Source organism: Plectropomus leopardus, chromosome 15 (genome assembly GCF_008729295.1).
Source record: "Plectropomus leopardus isolate mb chromosome 15, YSFRI_Pleo_2.0, whole genome shotgun sequence".
In the NCBI taxonomy this organism is placed as follows: Eukaryota; Metazoa; Chordata; class Actinopteri; order Perciformes; family Serranidae; genus Plectropomus; species Plectropomus leopardus.
In genome coordinates this window covers 7,622,643-7,650,397 of record NC_056477.1, presented here as the reverse complement: position 1 = coordinate 7,650,397, position 27,755 = coordinate 7,622,643, and the positions used below count along the sequence as shown (strand labels likewise).

Here is a 27,755-nt window from a genome sequence, read left to right as displayed (position 1 = left end):
GGGGCGCTTGGTGCAGGCTGTGATCTCTCGCCTTGTGCACACCGAGTGGACAGAGGGCTGAGCAGCTTAAATAGAGCCCCAGCACCTGTGTTTTCTACCGCCGTTCTCAGGCCTTCTTAGCATGGCACGGCACAGCACAGCACTGATGGATATATGTATGCAATGAGAACCGCGGCGCGAACACGCAGACGTTACCCACACCATGTGCCAGGAATAAAAGGCAAGGATGTTTATCTTCAGAATAAAGCTACAATGAATAATTAAACTGGAGTCCCCCATATTGTGGATTTACATGCTGCACCCCCCTTTCTCAAATCTTGTTCTGGTTAAAGGTTATTTGTCCATTAACCAGCTTTTACCCCATTGTGCCTAATCAAAGTCAATCGATTTGACTAGATTTTACAATAAAAAAAAACAGAAATTGACACCACAGGAGGTCATTTAAAAGTGGATATAAAGAAAAAAGAAAGAAAAAGCGGCCAATTCGAAGCAATATTCGCCTTTTCTCCATTTGCACTCCAACACATCTGCTCTCACTCATTTTATAAATATTCTCAAACGTCTCCTCAAATACGTGACGCCACTGAATATCTATTTATGAGCAAGTAAACCCATTAAAACTGACTCCATCCTACTCTCGGACTTGGTGCGTTTTGGTGACACGTCCCCCCGTTTTACTCCCCCTTTCCTTCCATGAATTGGCGATTGTTCCCCGCTCTGGTGCTGAAGGCTATTGTCTGTCAGCTGGAGCTCCTGCCTGCTCTGGTACTGAAAGCACCGGATGAACCTGGACACGGACACCCGGTCCCGCTGCGCCCACACACACCTCATACACCAAATATTTTGTGTAACTATAAAGATTTGGGACAATGACGCATGACTCTGGACGGAAAAAAAGGCTGGAGGTAAACAACGTCATGGGCATAATGACATTCAAGGCCTTTGCAGTAAAGATTGTGCATCTTTATGAATGAATGGAGTGAACATCTGTCGAAATCAAGTCAAAACAAATCTTTAATTGTCTTACATCCAAATCAAGACTGAAGAAAGGCTAATTTAAGGTAAAACTACAATTTCATTGTTAGAAAACGGCTGTTAAAGTTAAAGTTTTTACATGAAAAATGGCCCACCTCAAACTGGTGTGTTATTTGTGAGTTCTGATTGAAAAATCATCACATGTTGAAGTTATCATAGTTTGATTAAAGCAGTTCATTTGTTGTATATGTGCAAAAATATATTAAATTGTCTGCCAATTATAGATGATCTGATTGCAAGACACATCGTGTCCTCTAAATGTTTGTTGTTGTAACAAAACCAGCTCACAAAGGCTCATGTGTACTGGTGCCATAATTCTAAAATATGCATTGCACCATATCGGTTTAGCATATATCACAGTGACAGGCCTAATATGTGGAACGCCATGAAAAGCTACGGCTTCAGTAAAGCCTGCCCAATGACACGCCTCCTTTTTGTGCACTTAACAAAAGGTCGCGGATTGGGGTGTCCTTATCAATTTAACCTCCATTTACTAAGATATAGGATGGATTACCCGTGATGCCAAGCTGCACCAACAGCCCGACCAGAGGAGAGAGCACACTGAGAGGGGACAGCGGCGGGGCAGGCAGGTGCAGAGCCGGACACAGTGAAAGCTGAGCGCAGCAGAGAGCCAAACGCGTTCCTGGACTGCCATCTAGAGGAATATTTTGGTAGAAACATGACTCCAAAGCGTGTCTTTCTAAACTGTTTCTTTCGTGTAAAGTGCTTTTGCAATGGGAAGCAAAGAGGACCAAAACTGACACTTTTAGTCAAGTTTTCTGAAGTTCCATTTTCATTATTGTTTAAGGCTGAAAGCATTCTAGATGTCTCACTTTAAACAGGATTCCCCAAATGTCAGCCTGACACCTCTGGTGTCTTTAAAGACGTCTGTGTTTGAATGATGACTATTCAACATGAGCTTGTCCTAATGGAGGCACCAAACATTCCAGCAGTGTTTAGTAAGTGGTTTCATTCCACCACTGACAGCACTGTTTGAATTCTTACCTCTATATACCTCTGTACTGCTACATTCAGATGCCTTTTATGAGTATAGACATTTTTTAACCCTAAGCTTGTTGGTTTGCTTAAAAAAAAAGGAGGCAATGAGCAACTTGGCAGAAAATGTCCCACACATTGCAAGAAATTGATAAATTTAGAGTAAAAAAAAAAAAAGAAAGAAAAAAAAATAAGAAAAAATGTCCACAGAGTTATCATTATCATTATCATCATCATCATCATCATCATCATCATCATCATCATTATTATTATTATTATTATTATTATTATTATTTTTATTATTATGCCTTTTGGGTAATTTTCCTGTTTTTATGTATGCATGTATTCATTTTTTAACATTCCTGTTTTTTTGTTTAATATTTTGTCTGTTTTGTTTTTTTGTGCTAAGTTCAAGTTCATTTTCTTGTACTTTTTACTAATTGTTTGCAAAGTTCTGAGTAAATCCTTCTGACTTTGTTCATGTCCTTCTTCCAATATTTATTTTGAAAGAAATGAAGCCAATTCGTTTGGTTTTCAAATGGTTAAATCCTCCTTGTGCTCCAGTTAATGTCAGTGCAAGCACGAACATACATCTCCAGGCTTGCACTACAGGGACAACTGCAGGGCCAGAGAAGTCATACTGCCCACGCACACACTGTACACACACTGTACACACACTGTACACACACTGTACACACACTGTACAGGGTGAAATCATTAAAGTTTCATTGCATGAAAGTCAAATGATGTTGGAACACTGAACCGGCCTCTCCATTTAGTGCTAGATCAAAGATTCAGACGCCAGAGAGTGAAACGGAGCCCTCGATCCCTGGTTAATTTTTCAAAACTGATACCCAGAGTTTTACTGAGGCCGCCAAGGAGCCAAGTGACTGACTGGTGTGTGTGTGTGTGTGTAAGATGCTGGGGCTGCTGGTGGTGGTGAGGAGGCATAATGGTGTCCGCTGGAGCGCGGCCTTTTAGAGTTTAACTCCCCTATTATGGCGAGCTGGGGAAGGGGGAGGAAGAGGACAGGGAGCAGGCAACAGAGAAGGTTTCACTGTAAATGGACAATGAAATGCTTGCGGCAAACTAGGCTTGAATCCACCATTAAATCAATGAAGGAGGAGAAGAGTATGCAGGCATGTTACACGCCATAAGCAATATCTTTTTCATTTCCCCACTTTGGAGCCACTCACATGTTCTAACACGGTTTCAGCCCCATTTCAGGTTCACATGAGTGTATAAGCAACCTTTATGTGGGGTCACTAGAGTCGGTTTACAGTTGTAGCAGCTCAGTGGTTAGATGGAGATACATCCAACTTTCATAGACTCATTAGCTGATAGAGCCTGGAGGTAAAAAAATGCACTTTAGGAGAAAATGATTGGATCTTTGGACTCCTTTTATGAGCTGCTACAATGCACACATCAAAGGGCCCATAGGACATGAATTGCAAGATGAATACATGAATGGAATACAGACAAACACAAGCAAACAGACATATTTAAAGCTCATACCTGAATAGAGTTTGAGAAACCATATTATAGTCTCCCCCTTCTGAATTTTCCACTGTCCACGTCCCTCCTCACATATTCAGCCCTCATCATCCAACTGAAAGGTTTTGCTTGTCATAGCTGCTCTTGGATGGAGATTAACCATCTGGAAAAAAAATGGAGAATGTTTAATGACATTCCTGTTTCATATTCACCCTTCGCAATTCATTGTCTATGAGAGCATCTACTTAAGAGGTGCATGGAAGATGTACCTTGCTAGTTAATAACCGGCTCTGGGCTCTGGAGCCCCTCAGCTGAAGCGTGCTGTTTTGTCCGACCACTTTTTCTATTTTTAATAGGTTCCTGTACATGAGTCGGTCGTGGAGTATCTTTAAAGCGCCTCTTTAAAAACGGCCTCTGTCCCGAGGTGGCCTCCAGAACACATGCATTATTGAAGCATGCACCGGCCTTGTCCTCCGCTCTCCCTCCACTCAGTCCAGTTCAGCAAGCAGCAGCAGCTGCACAGCTCCCACAAGAGCCAGGCGAGGAGAACGAAAACACTGCCCTGAGTTGTTCAGAGCTTGGAGACCTGATGTATGACTGTGGAGAAGGATGAAAAAGGAGCGGTTACAGGTCAAAACATCAAATATCCTTCACAAGTTCACATTACAACTGAAGTTCAGATGCTTATGTTCACCCTAAGAATGTTGGGAAGCTCAACAGTCAGGTTTTTCACCCTGGTAAAGTAAATATGATGACACAGAAACATCTTAGGCTATATCACATTGCTCATAAGGAGTCGACACATCTCAAAGACTTAAAACAATAGCAGAAAAAGTTAAAATTATATCAAAATTATTCTTTATGAGCCATATTTTTGAACATCATAAAGCACTGAATATTAACCCTTTGACACCTGAGCAAATTAGCTTGATTTCTTTTAAAACATGGGAGGAGGGCAATAATAAAGAGAAATCATTCAAAAATTGAGAAAAAAGTACAAGAAAACTAAACATATAATTAGTATAATTAAAAACAGTTTTTTGGGGGTGTTTTTCCATAGCTTTTAAAAAAAAATACCAACTCAATAAATTTTTTGCAGTTTGCTCGTTGCCTTTTTCCCATAGTTTCTGAAACTAATTAGCTCAGAGTTCAAATGCTTAAGGGATCTGCTTTAAAAAACATATTTTTAGGGATATACTGTATAATTTCATCATTGCTAAAACAACATGCAGCTGTTTTAATCCAACATCAAATCTTTGGCTTTGTGTCAGTATCTTCACTCTGCACTCTCTCACACGCACACACGCACGCACACACACACACACACACACACACACACACACACATACACACACACTATCAAAACCAAATGTGAGCAGTTGGAGAGAATTGAGAGAGGGCAAAGGGAGAGGTTGAGAGCTGTGTAAATGGTCAATTGGCTTAACTCAGTGGTGTCTGTTCTTGGTGTGACGATGTCAGTGGGCAATGTGCAAATGTGCACTCTTTTGATTTCCCTGATGTAATCCTCTGCAGCATACTGGTAGCTGTAAAGCCCCGGGGAGGAGAGATGAGTGAGACGCTGGATAGTGTTTGTTCTAGGATTAAGATATCAACTCCTCACGTTCAGTCATTCAAATGTCACACGCACGCATGCAGAGTGCAAACACTGTATGTGTGTGTATGAACACACAGGAGCATATTCTCGCACACACACATCTTCTGCTCCTGTATTCACACTATATATCTGAGTCTGTGCTCACAGAGTGTGCAGCTGTCTCATTATGTTACACTGCCATCTAGTGATCTGTAATAACTGGCATTTAACTGGAAAACCTGATTTTAACCAGATTGCAAACTTTATCCACACACTCTTACATTACTTTAAACTTGACTGGAGATAGCTTTAACTCTTTTAAAATATTTTTCCCTTGTCAGCATGCAAACATCTGTACAAGTTCTGCAGCACTCAGGATGTAACTGCTCAGCTATCAGCTTGCTGTTGTGGCATTCGGAAGGAGAAGCACATTGTTTCCTAAAATGTTTGAAGTATTGGATATAATAATGTAACATGAATTTGACTAGTTTTTAGTTGCAGTACAGGTTCAAAATTTAAATTCTATGTCAAAATGAAATGTCATGAAAACAACTTATTACTGAGTCTAATTATAAGTATGGTTATGAATGTTTTAGTAGGTTTGTTATTCAACAATCACATTTTTTTTTATCTCAGCAGGATTTCCAATGTCAACTTCAGAATCCATCACACCTTAAAGGAGCAGCGTGTAGGATTTAGTGGCAGCTAGCATTGAGGATTGCAGATTGTCAAGCATGAACTCCTGATTATGATTCCTTTGGTGTCTATTGTACAGGAGGTTTCAAACTGCTGAATTATCCACAGAGGTCTCTTCCTCTTCAAAACAAGCAGTCCAGTTGATTAAAACTGGTAAAAAAAAAAAAAAAAAAAAAAAAAACACTGAATAAAGTTAAGTTGACAAAGACCCGCTCCCTATATAAACCGCTCATTCTAGGGTTACGAAAACTCAACACATTTAATTTTCAGGTGATTACACAGCACTATAGAAAATGTATTTAATAGAATATATTTCATTTCTACCAATTTATCCCCCTAAAATACACACTGGACCTTAAAACTCAAAGACTGCGACAGTCTTTGACATTATTAGCTGGTATTGTGCGATCATAGATTAATATGATATCATATGATCACACCTTTTCTTATTCCTGACATTAAATGCAACCTCAGCTGTATCATAGATTGTCTTTAACATCACATGTAGACAGGTAGTACAATCGTCTTCATCTCCTCTCACAAATACTTAGCCAAAAAAAAAACCCCCACATGATTCATCTATTAAGAGATTATTAAAATTCAAGCAGGAAATGGGCAATAAGTTAGCAAACACTTGACAAATTGAGATACATAACCTAAATGTATAATCAAATGATGATGGAATAAATCCTACACAAAGTTCTTTGTAATTTCAAACATAAGTGAATACACAAAAATTAATTACTGCTCTACATTTTTTGACAATTACAGAAGCCTGGAATTATCATCACTGACACCTTGATATACAAACACGAGTCAAGCAATAATCAAAAGAAATGTTTAACTTTAACCACAAGGGGTCATCACGAGCTCAAGGTTCAACATTTGACTTAATTCATGAAATGATAGGATGCAGCACAACTGAAGGACAAACCCAACAGCCAGAGACAGCATCTGGCACGATTTCAATCTTAATACATTACATGCAAAACTATTCACTCCTCAACTCTAAAGAGCACACGGCCTTTCCTGTTGTCAGCACCAGCTGCTAATGCCATTCATGGCTTCCAGATCCATTCCAGTAGTTACATGTGTGTGTGTCAAGTCAAGTGTACAATAAATTACAAATGGTGTATGCAGAAGCTTTAAGGTCACTGACACATATCCCCCCCTCTATGCCTACCTCTCATTGTGTGGTGAAATTATACCCGTGGCATGTTTTCTGCATTTCTCACTACAAAATTGCTTTGGCTGAAACCCAGGAGCGTTTGAAGTGCAGTGGAGAAGCTAATCAAGCAGTAAGTGAACGGCAACAAAGCAAAAGAGACTTCAAGCAGCTGCCACTGCTGTGGGTGAGAAAAAAAAACAACAACAAGAGGAGTCCACAGCTTGGAAACCAGTCTAGTGTAAGTTATCATGAAGTAGACAGGAGAGAGGAGGAGGGATGGGAAACAGAGGGAAGGAAGCAGAGAGCTATAGCTATTTTTCTCATTTTTCATGCTGACTTAACTCGAGTATGAAAACACAAAACAAGAAAGTGCATTTGAAAGACATTTATGAGTATTGTACTGACATTATATCCAGCAGTAATACTGGATCTGCTATCACGTGACAGCATCCCTCTCCATCACCTTGTCTTTTTGTCACAGAGCTTGTAAATTTTGAGTTAGTACAATATAATCTGTCTGCTCCGGGAAGCAGCAACATACCAGATGCATGAGATGAGTATTTGTGCAAGTGAGCCTTTCTCAGCTTTCTCTAATACTAAACATTTAAAGTAGATGAAAGAACTGCATGTCAGCATTTGATGAAACAAGCCTTAAACACTAGAGACAATAATAAGCACTTTTTAAACTCACAAATGAGTAGACCTTGACAAAATAAGCTTTGTTTGGCAATGAATACTTTGTTTACATAGCAACTCTTATCTTGTAGGCCGACAATATGCTCAAGGGCGTAGGTTTCGTTTCAACACTGGAGGGGACACACATGATTTGGGGGGTCTGCCAGATGATTTTAAGCATCAAACACCAAATTTTCTGGACATTTTTGAATGCACCAAGTTGTTACTTTTCTGCATCAATTCATGGTGTAAAATAACGTCTCTAATTCTGTAAAAAAAAAAAAAAAAAACTCTGCTACTTCTATAATTTTATTGAGGGAACAAATGCACATTTGAAATATCAGAGAGGACTTGGCCATTGCACCCCACCCCAAAGTCTACACCTATGAACATTAGGGGTGTAAATCACTGGTATCTTCCCAGTACTATATTATGTCGATACTTTGGACAACAATACAATATTTGCCGATATTTCAAAGTCAACATGATATAATTTTGATTTGATTCAATTTAGGAGCCTGCGACTGTTATGAGCCGATATTATCTGCACATTTACCATAGTCAGTGACAGCAGAAGCTGCCACCCCTTTCTTTGCTGTCGGCCAGAAAAGATAAAAACAACATATCCAAAATAATTAAAACTGGTTAATTCTGTTTGAAAACGCTTACTGAAATAATGTTTTCATTTATAATTCAAACCATGATCTATAACTCCTAAAACTTCAGGGCTGTCTGACTTGAAGACAAACTTCCAACATCCTCAAAACGTGGATTAAAAAGATGTTTTCACTAAAGTATAAAACTAAATAATAACTGTCAAGGATCAAAGACAAAACAACCGTCTTTTGTAGGTCACATTCCCCCACATATACAACATGCTAATGTTATTAGCATAAGCCTATAGCATTGAACAGTGCAAAAATTAACTTAGCAGCGAGCGGACTTTTCCTCGACTCATAACTGAACCAGCTTCCTATAATTTATGCTTTGACTTACTCACCGCTGGTTTGAGTCTCTGCATCTCCCGACAGAACAAAACAGATGACTTTCAGTCTGCATGCACGTTTTTCTCAGTCAACATTGTCGAAACCGCAGCGTAACGTTAGCAACGTTAGCACCGTTAGCAAGAACAGGTACGCAGGTACGTCATGTTTCCTCAGTACCGCTTTTGTTCAAATATAACGTGCGCTGTCTGTTGACTCGAAGTTTCTCCGAAAACAAAACATTTCCACACTGACGATTTGTTCCCGAGTAAATAATCGTAATATATCCTCATCGTCTTTCTCTCGGCTGCCCGCCATCATCTGCCGGACGCTGTGTGGCGTCACGTGACACAGACTTTCAAAATAAGGGCGCGCCTGAAATGTTTCTTATGTTTTCACTTTGCATCCATGCTATGTGATCGTCGCTCATTTAGCCGATACATCGATGCAGACCGATGGATCGTTACACCCCTATATAAACATATTTATTGCTGTTTTAAAGTATTTTTCAAATCATAAAATTATTTTTTCATTTATTTAAAAGGGAGTTAAAACATAAATGTTATCATTTGATGCACCAGATTATAGTTTATAGTTTATTCGCATCTGCAGTCCAAATATGATAATAGTTCTCAGTCTTGGGAACGTTACTAATGTAATGGGTTACAGATTACCAGTTACCCTGTTTAAAATGTAATAGTAATGTAACTATTTTAATTACTAAATAAAAGTAATATAACTTATTGCATTTGATTATTTTGCTAGAAATGGTTGTAAACTGGGCAATAAAACAGAAAAATGTAAGTATAAAGGCTTTGAAGGCATTCCTGCATGGCGAAGAAGTGCAAAGCAACAGAATAAATGTTTTATTCTACATCTACACTTATTACAGAAAAATAATGTATTCTATTGAAAACCACTTTGTAAACACCAACATTTTGATTAGTAACTGTAATCTGATTTTTTTTTCTCACTAACTGTAACAGAGTAAAATTGCATTTATTTTGTGATTTAATAACATGCAACTAGTTACTCCCCAACACAGTTTATCCTTTCAGTTGCTGTTGCCTATTAGTTAATATTAGTCTTATTAAAAACATATTGATTTGTAAACGTTTTAATTTTATTGTGTGTACATAGCACTGTGTGTGGATGTAAAAAGTAGCAAAAAGAACTCTAATCAGATCACCATGTATAAATAAAGGTTTGGATGAATGAATAAACAAATTTACTTGTCTATAGCTCCACTTATCTCTCTCTGTGTAGGTGTGTTCTTGAAGTCAATATAATCCTTTATTATCATTTTTAGAAGCTGATTTTACTCATTTATGTGCTCACCTGCCCTCTTCTCAGTGCACCTGATGCAGAGCCAAGCTGTGCCACTTTGTGTGTGTTCATCACTGTGGTCAGGGGCCTCACACACGTGCAGTTACACTCTCTGGTCACTAGGCGGGAGCAGCGTTAAGCTCAAACAGGTCCTTCAGCACTTCCCTGCTCAGAACTCAGCTGCTTTCCCCCTAAATTATGGAGAAAACCAAATGGTTACCTTTCATCACGTCTGTTCTGAGGTTTCATTACTCTTTAAACAAATCTACACAGGAGTAAGTGGAGTGAGCACAGTGTGACAGTGTGTGTCTGCGCAGTGTGTGAGTGGAGGAGTGAGGTTTCATGGACATCTCAATCTCAGGTCGCTGTGTGTTTGTTGGTGTCAGAGGATCATATGAAGGAGTTTGTGTTTATCAAGCAGACGCCTTCATTTATACTCACCTCGTCTTCCTTTTCTCCTCCATTTACAGATTGGTTTTTATGGTTACAGCCGTCCCACCTCAGGTGCAAGGTCTACATGCTAGAGGCCACACTCCACAAACTTGGACATACTTTTGACAGCTGATAAGGGCATGAAAAACAAATTATTATTGATGGTATACACAGTTTGCACCTGACTTATTGCTCACTGAACTGTGGAGGTTATTAAAATAGCAATCCACTGCTGCACCAGTTACTGCAGCCAACAACATACCTTGCATGCAAAGTTTAACTTGAGTAGTTTTTGAAAACATTATTTAATTTTTCTGCACAGTGCCAACACTGAAGAGTGTGCACACACACACGCACTATGTGCTGAGTCAACGGTCGGGCTGGTTGAACCCGTTAATGTGTTTAGCTGGAAACAGATGAACCTGAACTGTACACACTCAGAGAGACAGGTCAAGTGTGTACAATCAACAGTACTGATTGATCAAAATGAAAGGGAAGTTCCCTTTTGTCTGCAGACAACCCCAGAGCAGGATGTGAATGAGCTGCATAACCTTTAAGCACTTAAAGCAACAAGTTGTGTAACAGTGTGTATTTTATTTCCATCATTGTTTTATTAGTCACTGCCGTCTGTAAAGCATTTAGAAAACATTTAGATCAGGAGGACATCATTAAATGTAGTTCATGTGGGGTAATGTAAATAATGCAATTCCAACATAAAAACAAAGACTGAGAAGAATATACAGACTAACAGAGAACTAAATGGGATAGGACATTGCCAATTTGTGTTTTAACCCCTTAGACTCATTAGTTTTGTTCTCCTGTGTTAAGATGCCTTTCAAAAGCTCTGCAATCTGAAAATTGGATGAAAACATAGTAAAAAAGCAATGAGCAACTTGGCAAGAAATGTCCAGAAAACTCAGGTCATTTCAAAATGACCTGAAAATTACCTGTAGGGAGATTATTGAATATTATAGAAAAAACAGGGAAACCATCTGGAAAACTTTAGTTTTTAACACTTATAATTAAATATTTAAAATTATTTTGTTTTTTAACACTTTTTAATGGTCATTCTGTTTATTTTTTTGTTTTGTTTTTATTTTTATTTTTTTCTTTTATCAGGTATTTTTCTTGTAACTTTTAAATAATTTCTTGCTATGTTTCTAGGCCATTTCTTGTGAAGTTGCTCATTGTCTTCTTCTTCTTCTTATGCTTTTTGAACAAAATCAAGCCAATTTGCTCAGGTTTCAAAGGATTTACAGAAATACACACAAGATGTTTTCATTTTTAAAAGAGTGAATTGTTAAAATAAAATAATGAGGTGCATATAGCTGGAGTGAAATATTTTCCTGAGAAAAAATGAACATATTTTAGCCCGAATTGCTTCTGGTACCATTTCACGGATCCTATTATTGACGTTAAGGAAGTATCCTGAATTCATATTAATAGCACATGGAACTTGTCATCTAATGATGACTAAGCTTTTCTCAGGTCCTGAACAAGGAAGTGAACAAAAAGAAATATCAACTTCTAATGAGTGACAGAGGAATGTGCTGCACTGCTGAACATAGTCAGTCAGAAATTAGTTGCAGGCTGTAAAGAAAAACTGTACATTATGTAACAATGTGTCTGAAATATATAGTCACAATAACATAGCATCTAAGGTTAAGGAAGGTTAAAAACAACTAATAAAAAATCAAAAAAGTCACAAACAGTTTGCCAAATTGTGCATCCTTGTTTTTACATGTTACTGTGATATCATATGACGTCTACTAACAATAATGAAAAGGGGGACTGAGCTGATGAATGGCCTGGTTTTAACAGCAATTTATCTGAGTGACATTCTGTGCTGCTAGTTGATATAACATCAAGTAAAAGGCTAGATAGGCCGAACATAAAATACAGCGCGCTATGAAAATCTTGTGCATGATTTAACCTGCCCCTTTGGTGTTCAGAGTGAACACCCAGCGAAATCATAAAGAATGGAGTAGTTAATCTTCACGCTGGACAGATTTAATGGAACGGTGTCAAGTGACAATAGCTGGAAAAGCCATCTGAGTGAACCTAATGCGATCAGAATAGCCCGTGTCTGTCTCCCATCTAGGAATTTACAGTGGGGGGGGGGGGGTGAGCCTTTTCTTAACCCACAGTACACACACACACACACACACACACACACAACCAAGTGTAGTGTACAAACACACAAAAATACTACTGTCCTCTCTACTTTACCTACACACGCTGAAACAAAGGAACACACTAATAATTCTACATAGTTTATACGCTTTACTTTAACTCCCTCTATTTGGCATTCATAAGCAGTCTACAACATATCAATAAATTGTTATAAGACACTACAATGTGGTTGTTTTAGGTATTATTTAATGCATATGTGAAAAACTAAACCTACTAAGGCTGGCGTGTGAACAAGCAAATACAGTGATTAAATATGTATTTATAGGATAATTAATCATCCCTGACAAATACTGCACATTAAAACGCTAAAAAATGTCCTTACATCTCTGTGCGATGACATTATAATGTGTTAAACACCATTTATTAATGTTTATATACTGCTTATAAATAGTAAATAGGGGACTTAATGTACCTTTGTGTGTTTAGGCTACAGAAGTTAAATGTTTGACTCCAGCTGAACCCTTTATATATATATTTTTTATATGTCTTTGTCTCAGGAGTGGGCTGCAGCACTGGACTTGGTCTGCCAGGTGACCTTTCACTCGAGCAAAGGGCACCCGCAGTGTGCTTATGTATTTGTGAGAGTGTGTGTTTTGTAACAGTACGCGTCCAACACACAGGGAGTGCATTAATGCTTGTACTCCCCTGGCCATCTCTGTCTCTCTTTTTTTTTGACCGTAACATGTTTTCGTGTTTCTGTCAACCCCAAACGCCCGCCACCGCCTCACCCCCCAAACCCCCCTACTGTTTTATCCTGTTCTATGGGACACACCTGATACACCAAAAATGCACAATGGCTGAGGAGAGGCTGAAATCATTGTGCTCATCAATACACACACCACAGAGTTTGACCTCAAAGTGTTTATGAAATTCAAATAGAGAACAAAAACAGAGGCCTTAAATGTGTTCTGAAAGTAAAATGTCTTGCAAGTAGTTCTAATGACATCATTTCGTCAATAGTTGCTTTTTATTGATTTGTCATTACTTTGATTAATCGGGCCAAATGTGTAATACTGAGCTATACAAATTACAATATTTTCAGTAACTGAATGATTTAAAGCATTTTGTTTATTTCAGCTGGTCACAATTGGATATTTGGACTGCTTTGTTTACAAATTGTTGATGTAAAGCAACCAATAACAGCATCAGAAAACACTAATATTTAGTATAGTATAGTTTTGGCAGAGGTGTGTAATTAAGTACATTTACTAAAGTACTGTACTTAAATCAAAATTTTAGTTACTTTTACTTTACTTAAGTACTTTAATCATGTTCCACTTCCTACTCCACTGCACATCAGAGGGAATTATTTTACTTTTTACTCCGCCCAAATGCCCAAATGCTGCAAAAATTAAACAGATGTAGCTAAAAGGATTTGTCGATTGATTAGAAAATTGATTGGCAACTAGCTTGATAATCATTTCAGTTGTTTTTCATGCAAAAACATTTCATAGCTCCAGCTCCTCAAACTTAAGACTCGGTACTTTCCCCTTGTAGGTATTTTAATTTCTTTTTGTTATTCATAAATTGATTTGATTTTGTTTCTAAATTGAGTACTTTTACTTTTAATTCTTCAATGCAATTTCGTAACATTTTTGATGTGGGACTTTTTACTAGTAACAGAGTATTTTTATGGTATAAGTACTTGTATTGAAGGAATGGATCTGAATACTGAGTGTTGTTTAATGCATTACTGTAAAAAAAAAAAAAAAAACCTGCCAGTCAAGTCTGGAGTGATAACAGGTTCCCAAACTGTATTTTAAATGTTCAACTCTTGTTAGTGTTCAGATTGCCTTTAATGTTTATGTTTTGGTCAGCTTGTGTCTGAGCTCTTCCCCAAACAGGAGGTGGATTTTGGGTTTGGCACTAACAACAACAATACAAACCATCATGAACTTGTATGGGTGCATAAGCACAATTGTATCTCTTCACATGAAAACAATGACCCTGCACTGCGGCTCAGCGTTACTGCATCCCACCGCCTGTGTACCATTTTCATTCATATCTGGATGCATGTTATATTTAGGCAAAGCCCTAAAATCCTTCAGCTCAGCAGGCATTTTCTATCATGTGTGCATTGCAGATTTATTTCTTACAGTATCACTATGAAGCTCTCTAAAATCAGTTGATAAGCAATGTAAAGATTCTATGATATTAATACATATATGAATTTCTGCACAATGTAAAAACACAAAAATATTAAATGTAAAAATACTGTGCATGCATTATGTTTGAAACTAAAAGAATCACAACTTTTTTTGTTAAAATGATTGAAGTTGCAAAGTATTTTGGTATTATAACCCATACAGCAACATGTTTACTTCCCAGCTTCTCCTTCTCTTGGCAGTGCCACTGCACCTCATATATTACCCACTTATGTTTTTTAAGATTATCAAAGAGGAAACTCAGTATTAAACATGTTATTCTCATTTCACAGTAGTTTAATCTGTGTTAGTGAGCGGTATGTTGTTACCTATAACGAGAAGAGAGGGAAGAGTTTCTTTCTTCACTAACTATTAACTGAAGTTGAAGTGCAGCTCAGTCCAGATTCAGTAAAATATGATATATGAGACATAAGAATTCAGGCATGACTGCAAGTATTTCTCTACATAAACGTCCAGGCGTTCACCTAAAACTAAAACATGTGAAGGTTCAAATCAGTACACATCGTGTTGCTCCAGAAGCCCGCAGTGAAAAGTGAGCATTTAATGACAGTGACAGTGCAACCATGTTGATATTCCTCTCTGCCGTCTGACTCAAACACTTTCCACTCTGCAGTAGCAGTATATCAGTAATGTAAATCCCAGCTGTCTCGCTCCCTTGTTAGTACAACCACTAGCTTCTCCAGGCAACAAGTGTCAAGAATATTAACTGTTTACACTCAGTGACATTGCTGGTTTCAGATATATTTGTTGTGTACTATACTATTATCCTCAAAACCACTCAACATTTAATTTATGGCAATTAAGTGGGATCATATATGGAATCAGAGCTCGGTCACTTGCTGCACATTTTGTCATTAAATTTATTTGGGTTGTCTTAAGATCAGTGGATCTTTAAAGTGACCCAGTGGATTTGACAAACCACCCAGAGAACCTGACTTTATGCCTCTCTGTCCTGCTGAAGTTTTCTTGAGCAAAACAGTGAGTCCATTCCTGCTCTGCCACTGCTGCTATAAAAGTTTGACCTCTGACCTCCCTAAAGGGGGTCTAAGTGCAAAGAGAATTTTCCCACTGGGACCAATAATGTGTCACATTATAACTATCATCACTGTACTGGACATTTCTACAGAGTGTATTATCATCACTTAACAAAAGGTTAAATTCTCATCATGTTGTGCTGTTGACAGAAAACCTTGTATCTCCAGTTTTGGTGATTTTGTGCATTAAAGAAACTGAAAGATAGTTTGTTCTTCTGTTTTTCTAAATCAGAACACCTCTTCAAATAATTTGGAAAAATGCAAGAAGTGCATTGTTTCTTTTGTTTGATAATGTTGTTAATTTCTTCGCATTTGGGAGACATAAGGTTTTTACATGGCAGTAATGCATGATTTGTAACTTGTCACTGTGATCAGTTTTGATCCACTGCTTTTTTTCCACTGCTGACTATGTTTACAATAACTGCTTCATCAGTTTTCCCTGCAGTTTGTTAATTAATGCAGCTAATGTCTTCTGAGAAAGTGAAGCATCATTATCACACGTTTGTCGATAGAGTTATCTTGCATAAAATCTTACTTGATTAAAATTAAAATATTAATTAAAAAATAATCAATTAGAGTCCTAAATGACGCCAGTAAAAGTGCATTTTGTGAACTCTTGTTCAAATAAAGGAACATCCATATAGTACAGTTACAGGAAACGCTCTCTTAAAAAGCCGACAGCATCATACAAATTTATACTTAGAAATTATTTTCTGTTAATGCATGTTCGTGTTAATTACTTGAAAAATCCCGACGAAATAAATCAATGTATTATGTCGGTATAAAATCAACTTTATGTCTTAATGTTTTGTCCTATTAATGAGCAAACAACACTTTAATCCAGACCTGACAACTGCAAATAATCGCCGCAAAAAAATATAATAAAGGAATAAAACGCAGAAAAAAAGGGGAGAACAGGGCCGCGATTTAAATTACTTTAACTAAATAAGATTAAAAAACAAACAAACAACTTATTTACAACATTTTTAAAATTAAACTAACGCCAAAATCAGTATTTTGCTGCTATTATATGCGCAAAATAATAATATTGAAAACTATATTTTAAAAAAGTTTTTCATTTGGTTATAAAACGATAATAAAACAGTTTAGTGAACCAACTGAATATGGATATATTCGTAAAACAACAAAAGCTGATATAATCTGCAGCAGCCACGCGACTGTATGTAGTGTCGTCGTTGAATATATAATCCTCTGCATTATTTCATGTTTTTAAATAGATACGGAAATTAAATGATAATCAAAACTCAAATATTCACGAAAACAGGGCAAAAAACCCCGCATTTTTATGGTTTGACTGTGTAATTAAGATGGCAATAATTACACACTAATTTGCTCAGTCATGGAACACAAACAGATCTCAGGTCAGAACAAATCCTACAAACCTTAATATGCAATAAAAGTGAATGGATGTAATTTTTACAAGGCCAGGACTCCACATTCTCAGCTGATTATTTCATCGCGTTGTTTCCTGAGGCAAAGTGGCATTAACCTCTTTTCTACACGATTGTTTGCTCGAAGTTGTTCAACACTTGAAGTTTTCTCCGCAACATCCTAAACCCTCGGTGCGTGATTAAAAAGCTTGTAGACGCGACTAGTTCACACCTGTCCTGCTGTTTATGCTGATTCCTCTGCAGATTTTAGGGAGGGGGGCATTATTCCTATAAGCCAGCTTGGCTGAATCACACCAGCGTTTATAACCAGTGCGCCTTGTTAGGACTTTTCTTCAATGCTGGCGGATTTTCCTAACATCTCGTGCCCAAAAAACCTTTAATAGCCTCCCCTCCCCTCCTCGGGCGCACATGGCGCGCTCACAATGCCAGTTCAAGTTCACATTTCAAACCTTATGGGAAACAAGAGAAAGTACGAGGAGACGAAAATCACAACTCTGTGGGGTTACAGAGTTGGTTTGGTGAGAGACCAACTATTCCGTGTTATGTCTCCTCACAAGCCGCTATTATAGGCTTGTTTTGAGTAGACCCATATGCACTCAAGTCCTCGTTAATTAGAAAGCGTGGGCTTTGGGCTGCATGTGTAATTGACCTTCATGAGCCAGGAGCTGTACCCAACAAGGTGCGACTGATCCTTCGCCTCTACAGACGCGGTCGAGACAGTTCACACACTCTTTGTGTACACTTTTCATATTTACACTCCCATTAGAGCCGCCAGGGCCGACAGGATAAATTATTACTGAACCATAAATGTCTTTTGCTGTTGTTTTAAGCATTAAAACAAAATAGTTCTCCACCCATGCGCGTGTCAACCCAACAGCCAATCAACATGTAGTAAATTATGAGCTATGCTGACATATATAGACAATCTTTGAAGTCATAATTGGTGTGAATTATATCTTATAATGATGCATAATTGCTATTTTAACCCAAAACAGTAAGATTAAAATCGCACGTCAAAAGTGAGAGGAATGATGCTATGATAAATTACACAAAGAAATGCCATTATACTGTTATCATTGTGATAATAAACCACAAAGTGCATCAGCATATAAGAGAGAAAGTCCTGAAATAAAAGTATAAAAGGCAGAAAAGTTGTTGTTTTAGGTTTATTCTCGGGCAGCAGACTTTTTGGGGGTGGGGGGTGAAGGTGTTGCACGGCTGAAGCTGTTCAAACAAAGTGTCTTCTTTCAACGCCCGTTTCCAGTTCTGTGTTTTCTTTTTCTTTTTTTCTCCCTCTCCGCCAAACACTACGGCACTTTTGTTCTCCTCAGCCGAGCGCGGAAAGATAAGGTGTCATCACTTGAACATCAAGGTTCCCAGTTGGGAAATGCGCGTATAAATTTCGCCCAGCTTTGCCCATAATGGCCACATGCCACACATGTCTCTTGGCTGGTGTTGTTTTTACAAAGCACTAGATTAAGTCTCACTCTCGTTTTGTCATTTTAACATCGGCAGTGATGACTTAGGTGAACTTTGACCTAACGTCGGCGATCGTCACTTAACATAAAAGCCCATTTCTGCAAGCAGAGTAACATTCAGAAACGCAATCTTCTCATTCAACAAATAGATTTAGGGTATGTTCCCTAAATCTAAAAAAACCCCCAAAAACATATCAAATATGCCCTATGCATATTTTCACATATTTCCCAACTTTTGTTTTCCCAGTTCTTACATTTTCATTTTAACTGCAAAAGCCAAGGACACAAGCCTGGAAATAACTTGCAGGGAACGAGCAGAAACGACTTCCCCTGCAGCATTTATGATTAGATGGTAGATAATCCCGGGATATCGACTCGTGCACGCCGGCAGTCTGCCCACACGTAAAGGACAATATCCCCTTTCTTAGAGCAGTCATATGTGTCAAAGGCTAAGAGCTCTTGATTTTTAGGTAATGCTATCTGATTATACATTTCCCTAAAGTTATTAAGGAACTGAAGGTTCAGCGCACATTCAGGAGGCCGGAGGAAATGGTGAAGCATGGATCTGATCCAGATTTACCACTGCAGCCCACTAGACACAAAGTTATAATTTGCGTCAATAATGAATGTACATTTCTACAGTCAAAGCAAGATTTGTTTTAAAAAAATGCACACATAAATTCCAGCAAACAAAGCCTATTCGATCGTGAAAAGAGTGATATTTGCCTGCAGCTGTTCTAGTGTGGGAATATTTTTTGTTTAAATACTCTTAAAATGTCACCCAGCTTGAATGGTTTGAAGAGGTGACCAGTATAAGACAAACTTTATAAACAGACAGGCTTTCTGCAACAAAATGATAATGATGATGATAATGATAATAATAATAATAAAAATGGATAATTATTATTTTTTTAAATGTCAAGAATCATTCACAATCAAAGAAATCCTCCATTTTAAGCCATGTATTTCTTTTTCTTTTATTGTAAAGGGTATATGAAACTATAGGTGAATCGTTTTATGTTTCATTATTTATCGCAAAGTTTACATGCAGTCTCTTTCCAAATGCAAATGATAATAATAATATCAAGAGATTAAGATATTTCATCTTATCACGGCTCTTATAAGACACTTGAGAATATCATACCCCATCATAACCCCCCTCAAAAAAAAAAAAAAAAAAAAAAACTTCTTATGGCTCTCTTGGAAAACCCTATGTAAACAAAAAGGCGATGGGGTACCTGTAACTCGGTGCCTAAAGAGTCTGTTGATATATCTAAACCCCTAAAGTAACAACGGTAATAGTAACAAGAATTAAGACATTTTATTGTTATTGTTTTCAACAATATAACATGTTACGTTATTACATTCCGGTAAAATACTTTTTCTTTTTTTTTCTTTTTTTCTAGAACGACCTAGTTCCGCCTCACTTTTTGTCTGCACCAGCACTGCAAAAATGATCCGTTTTCAACAAGTCATAAAATCTCCATTAATCTTTCGAATTATATTTCCCTTTAGCGAATTAAAGAGAAATTGTGCCAATAAATGGCTCCTGTTTTAAGCGTAACTCCAAAATTTCTTAAGTGCTCTGCCACTTGTTTCTAGAAAGTCCCCGAAACAAGCAGAAGTTTAATTTTGGGATTTTTTTTATCCCCACGTGTTTAAAAAAAGACTTTAAAGGTTGAATATGAGACTAAATGATTTGGTACGGTGGCTATTTTCGCAGTGTTCCAGGTTTGCACCTTGCCGCTTGAAGCTTGCCTCACGCCACCTCGTAATTACTTTTCCAAAAAAAAAAAAAAAAAAAAAAAAAAGACGGTGCTCTCTGTCCCCACTTCTGTGCTGTTTTTTAAGAGCCGAGGTCCACTAGATTAGAAGACATAGGGTTCAGTATGGTGTCGTGGTGCAATGAGTGGTGATGGTGCACCGAGTCTACGCCGCTGGGTACCGGGATGGCGCTGGGTCCCGGCGGGGGCGCGAGGCTGTGCAGGGACTGTAAACCGGCGTTAGAGCCGAGGAGCAGAGCCGGGCTCGGAGACGTGTGATCCGGCGTCCCAGAAGGTGTTTTATCGTCGTCCGAGCTACCCAAAAGAGATTTATTTCCATTCATGGAAGAAGTCAATGGGTTGTGACTATTGCTGTTGGAGTTCTCGTTGTTTTCTCTGCCAACAGAAAAACAAAATCAAAATCAGCATGGTGCAAATAATAATAATAGTAATAATAATTAAAAAAAACCTCCTGCAACATATTAGCGCATCAGAAAAAAATACGCAAAAACTGTGAACTGTTAAACTAGCTACATTACACATAATATAAACTAGAAATATGCAAATTAAATAATTCTAAATAACTTTTTAACACTGTGATAAACACAAAAATCATCCACACACACACTAAGCAAAACTAGTCCGTGCTACCATGTGTAGTTAAATATTAATTAGGCGATATTTACAGTAGACACAATAAGCATCATTAATACCAATAAATGATCAAATGCTTAGTCTAATAATTTATTAATGCACCAATCAGCAACGCTTTTATATGCACGTGTACCAAGATGCAGACAATAAGTAAGTCACTGAAATAATTAGAGACTATGGCTCACTTCACCAGCAGTGCACAGAGTTAAATGGCTGCAGACAATAAATCTATGTGACTATTGAACCTGCATTAAGTGTCTGTGTTTACGGCAAATTAATTTAACCGGAGTGACCTGTATGGGTAAACACGCCTATCAAAGTGGGCAAGCTCACGGCCTTCGCTAAGTCTGAGTAAATGACAGCTCTAATTATTGCTAAACGTGTGCATGTCGCATATGGTGGAGTTCATATGTTTGCAGTGGTGAGTAAGGCTTTTTTCAGTGGGAAGACATGATTTACGCGGAGCTTTCAGTCCGAATTAGTGGCCAGAGGGTGAAAGAAGACACCAACCCCGGCGAACACCTGACTACAACACGTCTCCCCAAACCCTCTCAGCACGCCTGCCTGTGTGATTTCCAACATTTGGAAAGTACAAACGACTCCTAATGAAATGTCAACCTGGCTGATATGGGGGCTGCGAAACCCGCCACATCAATTACACCGCAAAACAACTTTTAAACGTGTTCTGAGATGTTTTCTTATGTGTTCACCCCAGTGTCTGAAGGGTTAAAAGCTTGTTTTCTTTCACCTCTCTGATCCTAATATGGAAGTCAGATTTTATCTCATAATAAGTGTGCTTAAAACATAAAAGTGGGTTAAATGCAACTTTTATAACCTTGTAATTTAAATGGAAACAAGCCTTTAATTTTACGCCTTTTAACTTTTTACGCACGGCCTGCACAATTTTCACAAACATAAAACAGTATGGACGAGAGTTTACAACGCAACAGTATAAAAAAGTGGCTGCGTCTATTACAACTTTTGACAAACGTGTTTGAAAAGAACTGGAATAATTTGATAAAACTGAAAAGATATATTAATTTTGGGTCAGTTTAATAAATATGCAGATGTAGGTCACCAAATCATTTGCTCACAGAAGAAACACTGACTGCCTGTTTCAAATATGATTTCTGTCTATTTTTGCTTAATGACACAATGCTAAATTACTGGAAGATTCCCCTATAATATGAAAAATATTTGAAATGTCTATATTTTCCTACCTCTCCTTTGCCTCCGCTGCTCGGTCTCGCTGCCGTCGGTTTTTGAACCAGTTGCTGACCTGCGTGGTGGTGAGTCCCGTGGCCTCGGCCAGCTCTCGTTTCTCCCGCGGGGACGGATAAGGATTGTGGGTGTACCACTCCCGCAGGACGCTCCTGCTCTTCTCCTTGAAGCAGTAGCTCGTCTCTTCCCCATCCCAGATGGAGCGGGGCAGGGGGAACTTTCTCCGGACGCGGTACTTCCCCACTGCGCCGAGCGGGCGGCCTCTCAGCTTCTCCGCCTCGATGTAGTGCGCTTTGAGCCACAGCTGCTGCAGCTTCGGGTGGTTGTGCGGCGAGAACTGGTGGCTCTCCAGGATTTTGTAGAGCTCTCGGAAGTTCCCTCGGTGGAAAGCGACCACGGCTTTCGCTTTAAGGACGCTCTCATTTTTGTGGAGGTGTTCGCACGCCGGGAGGGACCAAAGGAAGCGCCCTAGCCGCTCGATGTTCCCCCCTTGTTGGAGCACTTCGCAAACACACGCAACTTGTTCCTGCGTAAAACCAAACGTCGGAAGCATGGACATGGCGACAACGTAAATCAATACAGATTATATTGTGCCTTACTTCCACGTCTCCTCTCTCAGTCTCACATTAAATCAAAACGCACTAAGTCCATAAGCGCAAAAAAAGGTCCCCAAAAGAGCAGCCTAAAACTTAAAACAGCCCAAGGTAAGGTAGTATCCAACTGCGTGTTGTGGAGTAAACTCAAGTCCATTCAGCCATGCAAACCCCAGGCGACAAATCCTCATAAAGTTGGTGAGAAAGAGAGAAAGTTGCTACTCCTTCAACCGTCCTCCTCCACCTTTTCTATGCCGTTTCAACATAACCTACTCCCGCAGACCGGGCTCGCTGGCTCGTTTTAATAATATTATTCTAAGCTGGCAAGACAAGCGATTATATGAACTCTGATTGGTCGGTTATCTGACCCGGGGATGGTGAGGATAAGACAATAGCCTTAGTCAAATTATTTGCCATGGTTACGCTGTCACTCAAAGTAACCTGATATGCTTTGAGGTGGCTCCCTGGCAAAGTCAACCCGATTGTTCCCTTCACGACCAGCCCGCCTACCAATAGAAATATTGCTCTGATTTTTCTTCTAAAACACTTTTTTCCCTTTCCCCTCACTTTGACAGACACCTCGGGCAGCCAAAGAGCGCAGAGCAGGGGGTGTGCGAGGCGAAGGAGAGCCGCGCTGGTCCCACAGCTGGGGGAAGGATGGCGCCAGAGCGCGCGCAGCCTGCTGCAGTACGTCTTCATGCCTCCAGCGGCTCTCACAAATCAATCAGGACTCCCACAACGCCCGGAACTTTAAAGTTAGTCACTCCAGCATTTCATACCAGTGACATGACTGTCAACTGCCGAAAGCACGTAATGTAGCGTTTAAAGAAAAGCTCGCAAAAATACCTGACCGGCTTGACAAGTTAAAGAAAAATGTATACAAAGAAAAATAAATCATGTCAGAGAAGGCCATGATTTTCAAATATAAATTTAGATACACTTGATTTAACTTCAATTGAAGTTGTAAAAATGGTATTTGTAAATTGGAATTTTGCTAACGTGGTTACAGGTGTTTGGAAATAACCTGAAGTCAGATATAAATGAAAACAGACTGCATGTTCAAACATGTGACCATGGAAGTGCGTCATATAGATATGTAATAAATTATAGTAAGACAAGAAAAAATAAGACTTGAGTCTTTTGAAAAAGTTCAAAAAGTAAATTCTAGATAGCAATTTATCAAACACATTGTATGCATAAACACTGTACGCCATAATATCCCCAAAGGAGCTCAAATCTGTTATGGATAATTTAAGGGACTTTTAAAATTTGGTATAAATATGACATTTCTATATTTCTGATTCTTGTAAGAATATTATATTTCTGCAGGAACAATAAGATATGTAGCCATAATTTATTATAATATTACCGTGATACACTTTATTATTTAATACATATGATAACAAAGATAATACTGAATCTGTATCTAAATATGGAGTGAGCCAGTGACGGCAAGAGCGCACAGACAGAGTGGCAAACAATGTTAAGGTGTGCAGCCGGTCTCGTGGTGACATGAAGTGCTCGCGTGTGCGCTGAGGAGTCTGCTGGACGGAGGGAGAGCAGAGAGGGGCGAGAGGGGAGAGTCTGTCGGGCAACAGCGGAGAGGAAGAAAAACGACATCAAGCAGCAGCACCGGTGAGCCAAAAAATTCCGTTTGTATTTAAGTCATCTGGCTGACACGGTTTAGTGCAACAGCGCAGGAAGATGGGAGTCAGAGATGATCAAAATCACGAGCTGGATTAGAAGATAAGATTGGAAGAGTTGCCCTGAGTAATCAACTCAAACGATGATTAAGATAAAATGATGCGGAAAAACAAAGTGAGGGGAAAGGAAACAGTGAGAGAATGGATTTTTAGATGCAAAATGAGGAGGTTTTATGAATCATGATACTTGTTGATGAAAATGATGAGTGTCCTCCCGATGGAAGACCTCTGCTGCTCCCCAGACTGAGAGAAAGTGGCAGCAGCAGCAGCATGATGAAAAACACTGTCATATGGTTTGTTGTGGTGTTGTCAGGTATGTGGTGGTGACGTGTGTCACGCGGACGGCCATGTGTTTCTGTTATTGACTGTTGGACCAAAGATTGACCAGTTGGTAGATTTCTATCGCCTCACCATGGGACCTCTTCATTAGAGATACGATTGTCAGCTACACCCACACTCAGTATCACATCACTCGACCCTGCTGCTGCTTCTAACCACACACACACACACACACACACACACACACACACACACACACACACACACACACACACACACACACACACACACACACACACACACACACACACGGACTCCACTTTGCTGCTGACTAAATGAAAGGTGTGCATAACATTAAATTATGTTTCAAATGAATGATAATGATAATAAAATTAATTAATAATTTCTTAAGTGTAATTATGTGCAGAACTAATTTTTATACTAAACAATAAGATGTAAATATATAAAATATATATGGAGGTCCCATCAATAATCATATCATCTCAAGGGTGCAAAAATAAATTTTAGTCATTTGGGGATCAAATTTTTCCTCCCAGATAAAGACCAATTTGTCATAATTTTCCCTCCTATTATTGCGGCGAGCTATTTCATCCAAGTAGTGACTGTTTAAAAAGGGAGTTATTAGTGTAATTATGAAGTTAGTTTATCACCACACGAGGAGTTCTGTAAGAGGAGCCTGATCCCTGTTTCCGCGTTGTGTTCTGCCTTTGTTTAATAAATTGACTTGGGTTTCGCCTGAAGCGCAGTTCAGAGAGTATTACGGCATTAAGCTGACTGATGGTAATCGTCAGGGGACCGGGGGCTCGCCTGAAATGGATAGTGAGGAAAACAAGGAAGCGATTTATGCATATACATGTACAGCTCCCATAGAGAAAATCCCATAACTTCAATAAGAATGAATGAATTATTCCCTCATAACATAAAAAAATAAGTAAAAAGGACATACTAGTATGTATATTTAAAATAATGACAAAGCCATTTAGCATAATATAGTATAACAAATATAGAAATAAATAACTGTCTGAATGGCTATTTATTTGTTGACTTTGATTCAGACAGTTCACTCATCGGGGAGAGCTCGAGCGCAGAGAGCGAGACCGACGAGTGAAAATATGAGCGCGCCTGTAAACACTTTGACAGACGTGACATTTTAAACAGATTTCAGATAAAACTTATCACCCCCATCCATCTAACATACACACGCCTAAATGCCTCGTAAGTGAGCCCAAAACACACAGGAGGCTCTCCCGCTGCTGAAAGAGGTGCTGCAATTACACTCACAGTGGTCACACTATATTCCACTGGGGTTATGCATCCAGACATTTTCATATCAAAGGCCGCTCAGATGTGCGCTGTGAAGCGCAATAATTTATCAGAGCTGAAAAGTACTCTTTACCAGGCCGTAATTGATAAACAAATATGAATACATGCTACTTTTTGTGCACTTCAGATTTAACTTTGGGCAACAGCCATGTGTCCCCTCTGTCATCAGTGGTCACATGAAGGCCCACTTCATCCCTAACTGACTCTGTCCTTAGTCATTTGGATTATTTTTGGGCATGATGAGCGCAGATGTAACAAAAATAGGGTCTGGAGTCTTATAGGAGCTTGAGGTTGGGGGCCATCAGGGGTCTCATAGATGTTATTTTGATGAGATAATGCACTATATGAGCATGAATATTTGGATTATTGTCCCACCCGGCTTTATGGTATCCCATTTTATTTATCACTGCAAATAATAACATCAACACGTATGAAGTTCTATGGAATAAAATCTTGGGGATCTCATTTGGCATATTAGTGTGAAAAAATAATTCCTGCCTAAAATTGTGCTGGCTGTTATGAAGAATATAAAATATAAATATTTGTAAACAAAAACCTTAATACAGACATTGTGACAATACTGGTTGACTATTGGTGCTTTCACAAGATATTGACACAGTGAGATTGTTAGTGACTAATCATCAGTAATGTAGAAGAGGCAAATAATAAAACAGCTAGAACAGTCTGGTAAATTCAGAAAATTACATCACTTTACTGTAATGCAGCCTTAAAACAGTAAAAGACAACACTTATAACATTAGGATATCCAAAATCTAAGATGAAATTTAGTCTAATATCCCAATAAGAGTTGCAGCGATATACTGGTTTTTACCCTGATATGAAAGTTGACTGTTATCATAGCATGTACATTCACATATCTAAGATAGTTTGGGGAAAAATGCAACCATGAATGTCACCTTTGTTTAAGTTATTTTCCAAAGGGACACTTTTTAATCATACTTCGAGCAAAAATGGTTTCAAGTTTAAATTATCGTAATAAAACATTTGTTCAACCAATAACCCTTTTAACTATGAACTCACAAGTGGTCTGCCCTGGTAAAATGCACTACAATGCACACATTTTGCTTTTTTCTGTTTTGTGTTTTGTTTGGTGACCTGTCTGTTTCCCTGTTTCCTTACATGTCTCTTTATGTTTATGTTCATTTTTGTACACTGATATTATATTTTATGTTAATTTCTTGTCTAATTAACTGAAAAATCTCTACAAATAAAGTGCTAAAAATATAAAAATAACAAAAAAAACCCTCTTCTGTTTTCATTCCTTTAAGGAATTCCCTTTTTATCCTACCACTGCGACCGTAATCCCGATATCGATATAATATCTATATATCGCCCAGCCCCTGTCATAAGGAACACCTGCTAAGCTGGTCACATTCAAATCAAAAACTGGAAAACATTTGATTAGAGAGCAACGGGCCAATTCCACAGAGAGGATAAATCAGAGTAAATACAAGAGAGGAGCAAGCAATTAAAATGTGAAATACAAAGCGTCTCCG

General features: G+C 38.5%; 1 protein-coding gene across 1 annotated transcript; it reads right to left on the bottom strand.

The window, feature by feature from the left end:
- Positions 1 to 19,644: 19,644 nt before the first annotated feature.
- On the bottom strand, positions 19,645 to 23,170 carry six2a (SIX homeobox 2a). The gene is made up of 2 exons (XM_042502319.1): positions 22,319 to 23,170; positions 19,645 to 20,840 (listed from the first exon to the last, which is right to left on the bottom strand). The coding sequence occupies exons 1-2, from the start codon at positions 22,876 to 22,878 to the stop codon at positions 20,528 to 20,530; spliced, it is 873 nt and encodes a 290-aa protein (XP_042358253.1). The 5' UTR covers positions 22,879 to 23,170; the 3' UTR covers positions 19,645 to 20,527.
- Positions 23,171 to 27,755: the final 4,585 nt, after the last annotated feature.

Coding starts and splice junctions, on each gene's coding strand:
- six2a (XM_042502319.1), bottom strand. CDS start 22,878: ATGTCCATGCTTCCGACGTTTGGTTTTACGCAGGAACAAGTTGCGTGT. Junction 20,841..22,318: donor GCAGCGGAGGCAAAGGAGAG/GTAGGAAAATAT, acceptor TTCTGTTGGCAG/AGAAAACAACGAGAACTCCA.